We start from the raw sequence: 10,475 nt of genomic DNA on the forward strand, positions 1-10,475 counted from the left end.
TATATAAATTGCTAGAGCAACAGACTTATTGATGCATAAAATTGATGCATCCATTATCTAAATCTGCTTGTCCTTGTAGGGTAATGATGGGCTGGACACATTCCCAGTCCAACATTAACTATAAAATAGTCAGTTTGTGTAGTTTTATATATTTGTGATTTTGAGCAGAATGTCACTTACGGTAAAAGGATTATCAATTTAAATTCTTTACCTTAATCAATTCTTTACCTTTTCTTTATCTATGCAAAGTATACTAGCATGGTGGTCGTTCAGTGATACCTAAATTTGATTTTCTGTGTGTGTGTGTGTGTGTGTGCGTGTGTGTGTGTGTGTCTGGGTGTATGTGTCAAAACCAGGCCAGTTCCAGTAAGGCGCTTCCTCTGATTAGAAATCCGCAGTGATAAGATGAAGTGGTAGTGTGAGTGGAAAGGGACGAGGACGAGGGGAGGAAGGTGTGCGTATTTGCGCGCGCGCGTATGCTGGGGTGGGGGATGGTCGGGGGGGTTGAATTTGAGGTGTTACTCGCTTGTCTCTGAGGCCTGTCTGTCATGTACAGCATCAGTCATGCTCTTTCACAGCAGTTTTATTTCATCCACCACTCCCTTTAGTGCTTTGATGGCAGAATTCACTGATACTGCCTTGTGGGAAGGACGGCTGTTTGGGAAGCGGGTGTGTGCGCTGTGTTACACGTTGTCAAGTGCCTTTAAACTGTGACAGAGATAAAAATCAAAACCAAACGGCAATATTACCACAAGTGAGAAGTCTAGATAACTTTTTTAAAGAAAAAATAAATAAATAAATCCAGCGTTGAATCCCCAGCTGATCTAGCCACTAAACATTCCTTTGCTTTTCCTAAGAAAATTTTAGATCTTCTCCTTTCTTGTTTAACTATCAATGTTTTTGACGGGAACATTTCTAAACATGCTTAGTTTGATTTTGTGGGGATGCACAGTTGGTGGATTATTTTAATGTTTTCCACTGTGGGAGTAGATCATTTACTGTTCCTTAACTGAAGCGCTGTAAGTGACTGAAGTCTTTATGTTCTTTAAAATTTGTACTCATTCTAATCCCTGAGCTGACATTAATCACAGGAGTGGGCATAACCTAACTTGGGGCGTGACCTAAAATATTTTAAGAAGTTCTGAATGCTGATGCAGCAGTAATAGACCGATTTAGATGCATTATGTTAGTGTTGTGTCTCTAACAGACAGCTTTAGTCAAACAGCAGGCTGATTCCTGCTTGCTGATTCTAATTGGTTTTAGTCACAGACTCAAGAACCTTCCTTTCATGGAAAGGAATGCACATCCATCATTGCTTCTCTCTACCTTTTATATCTTTCCTGTAAGTGCTGCACCTTTCCGGCTTTTGCCAAATGTCTTTTGTGACAGACTCCCCACTGCTCAGCTCTCACAAGTGTATCCTTATCTTCCCATACTTCCTGGGTGATGGCGCAATCTGATAATCACAACTATCTGCACTCTCTTTGATTGATTAACCAGTGACCTTCGACCTCCAGCAGGACACGTTAATTGGCTGATGTATAATGAGTGGATTTCCCTGAAGAGGACCCGTTCTCGAGCCAGGGAGGTTGGGGGGTGTTGTTGGAAAGGGGCAATCTAATTAGGCAATTTAACTGATAACAACTGGGGTGATGTGGACTGAGTGCATGTGGGTGATGCGATTTGTATCTTGTCAGTGTCTCTTAAACCATAGAGATGGATGTAGCAGAGTTCCACATTTTGTCACATCACTTCAACTAATTCCAATACCTTTTTCTGTGAATGTATCTTGCAGGCCAAAACAAAAGGGGCATAGTTGTGACGACGAGAAAAAAAATTACGTTTTCAGATCCCACTTGAAGTTCATAACTTTGCATAGACTAGATTTTAGTCTATGCAAAGAGGCATAGACTAAAATCTATGCCTCTTTGCAAATTAGCTGAGGCTTCAACAGACTGGATAAAGTCTGAACAGCAACTTTCAAGGCTTGCATCATATTCTCAATTTGATATGAGTTTTTACTGCACCTCTCTAAACTCTTGTATTGTATTTCTGACTGTGTTATCTTGCACTAAGGTGAACCTATACCTAAGTTTCTAAATGCTTTTCTTCTCTGTTAAGAATTATTTATAGGATTATGTTACTTGGAAGAAAATAAATCAATTTAGGTCTCTCCTGACCAGCGTGTCCTCTTCCATAAATTTGCTGGTTTCCCTTCATGGCCTCTTGTAAACATCATAAACATGACCTCTCTATTTAACGATAGCTTTCTTCCATGGAACTCCATTCCATAGAAGCCACATTTATATGGCACACAACTGATAGTTATTCTATCCTCAGATTGTCCAACCCTAGCTGTGAGTTTCTACATCTCCTCCAGACTTGACTATTGATGGTTTATTCTCTGCACTTCCAGCCTGATTTGCATCTGGTTCCTCTACTGTTCCAAACATTTTTTTCTATTAAGCAGTGTTTGACTCAACATTTACAGTATTGTTTTATAATCTAAACAATCTTTAAACTTCTTCAAAGTTTGTGACCTGACTGGTGTGTTCCAGCTGTAGTGTACAATATGAAATCTCTATACCTTTTACAAAACACTGTTGCATATGAACTGCTTAAGTGACTTCTGAAGGCAATTGCTTGATCTGAAATTTTGTTAGGGGTATTTGAGTAAGAGGGGAATTCCACACAACTTTGTGTTGGTCTGTCATGTAAAATCACAATAAAATACAATGAAATTTGCATTTCTGACTAATGTAAATGTTTGAGTTCTGCATACAAACAACTGTATATCTATGAGGGATATGAGAGAGATTAAAAGTACATTTCAGAAATATTTGTTGTGTGCGATGTTAGATGAGGTTTCACCAGGCTTCAAGTTTTAAAAATCAGACTGATACAGCATCTTAAATACATCTGTCTACATACTGCATTAAAAAGCTCAATAGCACCAAATACAAGATTACATTTCTCTGAGTGAATAATTTAGTTCTTCATGGATTTATTATTTAATTTAGGTTGTAAGTCTCAAAATTTTGTCATGATTCACTTTCATGTTTTTCATGTTTTCTTGAGCAAGAGCTGTCTTGCCATAAATTTATCAAGAGACTGAAAGGCAATTCAGCCTGCACCGTTGCATATTAAGCGCACACAAGAACCAGGAATATGAGGGAAGTTATGATTGGTATCGTATAGGATGAACACGCAGTGTTTGCTACCTTCATGTCTCTTTAAAGACATGACGGGACCTGATGTATTGCAAAATAATTATTTAACCTTGTATACCAATATGCTTTTACCAATCGTTTTTTTTCTGTGATTAAGGTCAAGCTGCATAAATTGCTACATCAATAAAAACAGATGTTATTTAATCTTGTGGAGAACAGTTGTACCTCGAAACACAAATACTCATTTTGGTTTCATTGTAACAATGGGCTAATTTTTTTTTTTTTTCTTTTAATGTTTGGGAGTAATTCTCTGCAGCTCAACAGACTTATTAAATATTTTTTTTATATGTTTGACCAAGTCTTTCAGTAAACTTTGAAATATAAATGTTCAGTGCTGACCAAATACTAGTTGCCTTTATATATGTTTCAAGTGCAACTTTTGTAAGCATCTTTCTATTTCCTAATGTTTGCTGCAGTTCTGTTAATTGGCCCTCAGAAACTACTTTATTTCAAATTTATATGCCAAAGTAGTTATGTCCTTGCCGAAGTGTCTGTATTTCATGCTGCAATCTTATGATGCACTTTTGTCTCTTCATTCTTTCTCTTTCTGCTCTTTGCTTTGTACTGCACTTTTCCTTTTATTGCCCTGCTTCTACATCTCTCTTTTCCCGCTCACACAAAGATTGTGAGGAGAATGTAGTCACAGAGGAGCCACGTAAGTCTAAGTACCGGTAATCGCTCAGTGTGTGGTTCTGTTTGTTTTGTTTTTTTTGTGCATGGTGAGCTGTGCTGTAAGTGTGCATGTTTGTGCTCATGCTACTAGTCTCCATCTTGTGGGAGCTCCAAGTATCCCTCTTCACTTTTTAATTGGATACAGGATCCCTTAAAGGAGAACAAGACCTCATGGAACAGCAGGCATACCTTTTCCTGCGGATTAACCCCTGTGTTCCTAGACGCTGTTCCCCTCTTTTATATCCCGCTAGCCGCTCCTCTCTTCTCAGCACACACTCTTGATGATTACAGCACCAGACAATTACCCGGCGTACTCCAAGGGTTGCACGTTTGGTTCTTTTAATCTGGTGTCTTAGGTAATTAAAAGCATCCAGGACTTACTCCTTGTAAGCGCGACTTAAGAGGGTATGTTTTTTTTTTTGTACTTGCTCAAATCTGAATCTGCACTTCCTGGTCAGTCGAGAAGTACTACTGCATTTAATTTAGCAGTCATGTAAGAGCCCTCTCCTCTCAACAAAACATTCATAACCTATTTAACCCCAACAAATGCACTAAGGAAATTCTCATATCCTATTAACTATTAAACAAATTGATGAAAATCAGTATAGCTCTGTCCAAAGTATTATTGAAACCTAGATTCCAGAGGTGTAAGTGGTAGCAGGCGAAGCAGTGGCAATGTTAGTTTTTAAATCTCTGAACGGTTTAGCACCACAATACCTTAAAGATCTGTTATTACTGTACCAACCGTCTAGACCCCTCAGATCTTCTGGTTCTGGTCTGCTCTGCATCCCCAGAACCAGAACCAGACGAGGAGAAGCAGCATTCAGTTTCTATGCACCACAGATTTGGAACAAACTTCCAGAAAACTGTAAAACAGCTGAAACACTGGGTGCTTTTAAATCTCAACTTAAAACTCACCTGTTTAGAGTTGCTTATGGCTAAATTAGGGTTAGAGTGCCGGTTTTGATGTCTTCCATCTTTTTATGTCTTTAATGTTTTTAATTTCTTCTTCTTTCTTTTCGACGTTTTAATGATGTAATGCTTTTTTTTTTTAAATATTTTTATTTATTTTATTTTTTTTTAAATCTCTCTCTTTCTCACTGATTATTTCTGTTTTTATTTTAATTATGTAAAGCACTTTGAAATGCCTTGCTGCTGAAATGTGCTATACAAATAAAATTTGATTTGATTTTGATTTGACAAATCATACCCAGGGTCTACTATAAAAGGATGAAATCAAGGGTTACTTCATTTGATCAATGTCCTAAATGTATATCAAAAAATAAATTGGGTACTAATCTTACGCTGGCGTAAGGATAGACCTCTACTTTGTCCTACGACTTTTTCACAGTAGAGTCCAGATTAAACCTTTGAGTTGTGCTGTAGAAGTTTTTATGTACCACTCTGGCTTTTCCTTTTACAAAGCTCTTCCTTTAGGAAACATTAAGTTAACTCTAAAATTAAATAAACGTTTCATTGATAGAAAGATTAACTCATTGTTGAAGTGAAGGTAGACTGGTATCAAAGGTTAAAGTCAGATGAGCTATATTGAAACGTATGCGAGTCTCAGTTTAGGCCAGACTTGTGTTTTCATACCAATATATCTGGTACAGGCATGTCGGTTCGATACGCTTCTGTACCAAATGAATACAACTTATGCAAAATGGCATGGCAGGACACTGCTATGCCTGGATGGCAAAGGAATCTATCCAGTCGTTCAGTTTTACGTCAATTTAATACCAGCAGTGCACAGTCCTATTGACAGGTTAGATTAGATGACATTGAGTTGTTTACTTGTTTTGATTTTATTGTTGTCTGTCTCGTGTCCTGGTAAAAACAGATGTAAATCCACCCTCCTTGCTCCTAGTAATTAAAACAGTTTTAACAATACAATCTAACTTAAAGGTGACCCTTTTATATCTCACCACCGTTTCTTTTAGTACCTTGCCATATCAATGTTATTCCATCATATTCCCTAATACATCTTCCTCATGACTCTTAAAAGGTAACCTTTTTTTATGTAGCCTTGGAAATAAAAAAGAAAAGTCTGTTTCAAGAGGTGATATTCTCATCTGCATCTTGATACATTTTTCTTTGTATATTCTGGTCTTTGTGGATCTAGACAATACCAACCAGGATACCCTCTAGTGTCAACTTATTTTCCTACTGCACATCCATATTTTTGCTTTTAGTAACATTTTTGTATTTTTTCTCCATCAGCTAAAAAAGAGGAAGAGGATCTTGAGGAAAAGAAATCCATAAAGAAGAGGATTAAAGAGCTCAAGGTGCTCGATCCCAAGATTGCACAAAATCTCTGTAAGTATCCTTTTCCTTTCAGGCCACTTCTCCCTTGATTTACATTTATAGGAGCCTTCAAAACTTCAAGTGTAGCAGGCCTTTTGGATGCTCTTATCGCTCTTGTGATTCTTGTACTTTTGAATTTTTCTGTAATTTTAAATAACTTAGCAGAGAATGGGTTAGTCAATCATTTATTCAGGTTAAGAATATAAAATAAAGCGCGAGAAAAGCGAAGGTGCACTAAGCACTTAACTGATACAAGCTTAAGCAAGTGTCACAACTTGTACATGCTCCTCAAATGCATATAAAAGTGCTTTAGTTCTTGATTTTGTGCAGTTCTTCATGTTGAAGAGATTTTTTGAGTTTTTGTCACTTTTTGTGTATTGGTCACTTGAGTGCAAATCTGCATATTTATGCAAGTTCTAAAACAAAGGTACAGTATATCTGCCTAAAAATGTTTAGTAAACACACACAGGTTTCAGTTTTCCCTCCCAACTGCAATCTTTTAAATGCATTTGAAACTATTATAGGTATGTACTCAGAAGACAAAGCAGAAGAAATTTTACTGCTGCAGATGATCACTGAAATCAACCCTTGATCCTCTCCAATTTTCCCACTTGAATCTGAATGACGCAACAAATAGAGAATCTGAAGCGACATATTGAATATGATCTTTTTTTACATATTTCATATAAAAACCGTTTTACCAAAGAGATCCTTTAACCAGTCTTTATCAGTTTTTACTGGTGTATTTTTTCAAACGGCACCTGGAGTAGTAAGGTTTAATATCACTTCTATACAGATGTTATTGTCTCTAAAATGGCTAGAGTTGCTCAACACAGTTTACATTAAATACAGGTGATTAGGTCTTTGTCTAAAGACTGCATGCTAAGAAACTCTTCAACTAGGTACTGTTAGAGTTAGGAGAAATTCTTACTTCTACATTGCTGCAAAGAACTGTTTTGTAAAAGAAATAAGGTATAACAAAATGCCATCTACTTCAGTATTATAATGCTGGCAAGAGCGTATTAAAAATGACTCCCGGTCAATTAGCTCTTTCATCATTTAGTATTCCCATTTCCTACCCACACATTTTTTTTCATTGATTCCTTAATTTACTTTATTCTTCTAAATACACCATGTTGTATTTAGAAGTATTGTGTATGAATTTATTTCTCTTGGTGCTGAAGGATTGCGAATAAATTTTGTTAATAACTAACCATAACCATAATCTAAATAACCATAAAAATGATTAATTCTGTAATTTTGTGTAAGATTTCATTTAAATGCTGATTATTTTCTCAAGATTTTATGCTATGCCCATATTTCTATGGTTCAGATCGCCAATGGGAGCCATCTGACTCTGTCAAAGAGAATTTGAGTGAATTATCAATGATAAGTAAATAAATAGTAGATTATCAATAATTAAGCTAATAACTAAGTTATTAGTTTTCAAAGTAGCTATGAAATATCCAAGAAAAGATAACCAACATTGCAAAACAACAAAAAAAATTACAGAAGGGGCAAAATGTCCACCAATCCACTGCGGCAAGTTGATGTCATCTTTCATCATATAAACACCTCATTAACTTCAGAAGGTTTTTTTTGTTGTTTTTGGCAATCACATCCTCTTTTACTGATATTGAAGTATTTGCAGTAGTCTAGCTGCAGGTCAGGTAGATTGTGCTCCCCTGTGAGTCGGTTGTAAAAAATTAACACTTCCTCTGTTCAAATTGTGAACCCACTTTCAGCTTCCTTGGATATAAATTTACTCGTATTAGGCCAGTAGTCGGTGCTAATTTCCCCTTCTGGTTGGGAAGTATAACATAATTCAAACAAAACACAAATCCATTTCAAATGTCCAAAGAAGAAATCTGCATCCTGAATCTGATGTCCTTTTGATGACCATTTAATAATAAACTCACTAAATTGTCCACAGGAACAGATGCTCTTAGCAGGGGTGCCCAAACTTTTGCCTTTTTTCTTATGCCTTTGCTTGTTGCCATAGCAGTTATTACAAGGCGGCACTTAATGTGAACCTGGCTGTTGATACTTATGACTCTTCTCTTCACACAAAGCTAATTAACAATGTTAAGGAGCCATTAAGGGAGGGAAAAAATGCTGTGGCGCATGATTCCATAGATTTGTCTCCTTTTTCTTTCTCTATTTTCTCTCTTTCTGTGTCCCTCCATCCTAACTGTCTCTCTCTCTCGCTTTCTCTTTCTCTCACTTTCTCACACGCATATGCATTTGCACATGTATGCTTGGCCCTAAAATGATCGTTTAAAAGCACCCGGCATTAATGAGGATCCTGCTGATCTCTTAAGCACTCTCGAATCTTTGCACCTCATTGGCTTATATGGAGGGGAGCTGTGACCTTTGTTTCATGTATTAAAAGAAAATGGGACTAATCAGCCCAGTAACAGTGATAAATCATGCAGTAGAAATTATAGAGCAGAAAAGAGAAGGGGAAAAAAAAAACGGGGAGAGTGGGCCGGTTTACAGTATGTTTTTCACCAGAGTAGGCAAAGGGTTTAAAAGGCTTGACTGAAGTTGGTGATGAGTACGTGACTTAGTTTTTCTTTTTTATTGATTGAGTTGTGCCTCACTGTTGAGCTTTAGTTAATTTATCCCTAATGAATTGTAATTTTTTCCCCCCGCAAGTTCAAGCAGTAAAAATGACAGTAGTTAGAAAAATAAGATCGTAAACACATTTATCAAAACACTGAGCCGTTTTTTTGTAATTAAGAAGTAATATGTCAACTAGGAAACTGGGGATGGGGACCCTATGTTCAGATTCTTTATTGAAGTATCAGTATTGGCTCAGCTGTATGTCATTTGAAGTTAAATGTGTGAATTTATTTGCACTTCATCCAAATACAGATAAACTACCATCTTTGGGGTTTTTTTTGTATATTTTTTAAAAAGCTTAATCTGGATGAGGTATATGTTTTTTTTTATATATATAATTCTTAGAGCTAGAATAATTATTTATCCTGATATAAACCATTGCCCATCCCATTCCTTGTCACGCATTTAGTATTGAATATAGCCTAGACATTTTAAAATAGCTTTGTCTCATGGATGCATGCATTGATGTGGCTTTAATTGGATTTCTCTTTGCTTTCTACTTCATTTACTTAATGTGTTCTTTTAATGTGTGCTGGAGCTCTTTTGTTTCCTACTATTTCATTCTTTATTCTGTTTCTATTGTTTCATTTCATATGTTGTCTGAAACTTCTCTAATAATAAACAGTTGTGAATCATTCCAATATATACATAAAAATAATTTGTTTTCTTATTTTTTTTCTCCTTCTCTAGCGATCTTCTTGGGTTCCTACCGCATGCCTTATCAGGAAATACGTCGCATGATAGTGGAGGTGGATGAGGATCAGCTCACTGAACCCATGATCCAGGTAGGACAGGCTTTGCATAAAGTTGCAAAAATGTTTGAAGCCTCAGCTTTTTATGCATCATGAGTGCAAGAATTTGTTGACCCGCCTACAGTAAATCTGGTCATACTCAACTGTGAGATGGAAAGAATATTGGAAAATAACTCATCCGACAATATGCAACTACATACCAGAGGCTGGAATTGGATTTCTTGTGGTGCTCTTCTCCTACACAGCTACACAGGTTCATGCCCTAACTCCTGTCTGTTGTCTTCATTAGTTGTCAACCTTAAAACACAGTGCAGCTTGAGGCTAAAATATGGGATAGCTCAAAATATGAAGTACACCCTGATTGTTCTACCAGACAACTAGTCCGTAAATTAACTAATTGGGATTTTTTTTTTTTTTTTTTTTTACCATGGCTGATTAATATTATTCCTTATTTTGTTTACTATTTTACTTTGAAGGTAGTTTGGCTTTTGATAAGCCATTATGGTTAGGACTGAATAATTATATATATATATATATAAGTATTTAGTCAGCCACCAATTGTTCAAGTTCTCCCACTTAAAAAGATGAGAGAGGCCTGTAATTTTCATCATAGATATATACCTCAACTATGAGACAAAAGTAGAAAAAAAAAATCCAGAAAATCACATTTTCTGATTTTTAAAGAATTTATTGGCACTATATGGTGGAAAATAAGTATTTGGTCAGCTACAAACAAGCAAGATTTCAGACTCTCACAGCCGTGTAACTTCTTCTGTAAGAGGCTCCTCTGTCCTCTACTTGTTACCTGTATTAATGGCACCTATTTGAACTCGTTATCAGTATAAAACACACCTGTCCACAACCTCAAACAGTCACACTCTAAACTTCACCA

General features: G+C 36.4%; 1 protein-coding gene across 6 annotated transcripts in view; it reads left to right on the forward strand.

Annotated features, from left to right (window-relative positions):
* LOC103461982 (protein diaphanous homolog 3) overlaps positions 1-10,475 on the forward strand; it is a 163,170-nt gene that overhangs the window by 56,170 nt on the left and 96,525 nt on the right. For 4 of the 6 annotated variants that reach the window (XM_008404407.2, XM_008404412.2, XM_008404410.2 and 1 more), the window contains 3 exons: positions 3,848-3,885; positions 6,123-6,218; positions 9,522-9,616. In XM_008404407.2, coding sequence (XP_008402629.1) covers positions 3,848-3,885; positions 6,123-6,218; positions 9,522-9,616 — 229 coding nt within the window. The remainder of the gene's footprint in view (positions 1-3,847; positions 3,886-6,122; positions 6,219-9,521; positions 9,617-10,475) is intronic. The other 2 variants (XM_008404411.2, XM_008404413.2) reach the window with 1 other exon arrangement.

The sequence above is a fragment of the Poecilia reticulata genome, linkage group LG3, assembly GCF_000633615.1.
Source record: "Poecilia reticulata strain Guanapo linkage group LG3, Guppy_female_1.0+MT, whole genome shotgun sequence".
NCBI lineage: Eukaryota > Metazoa > Chordata > Actinopteri > Cyprinodontiformes > Poeciliidae > Poecilia > Poecilia reticulata.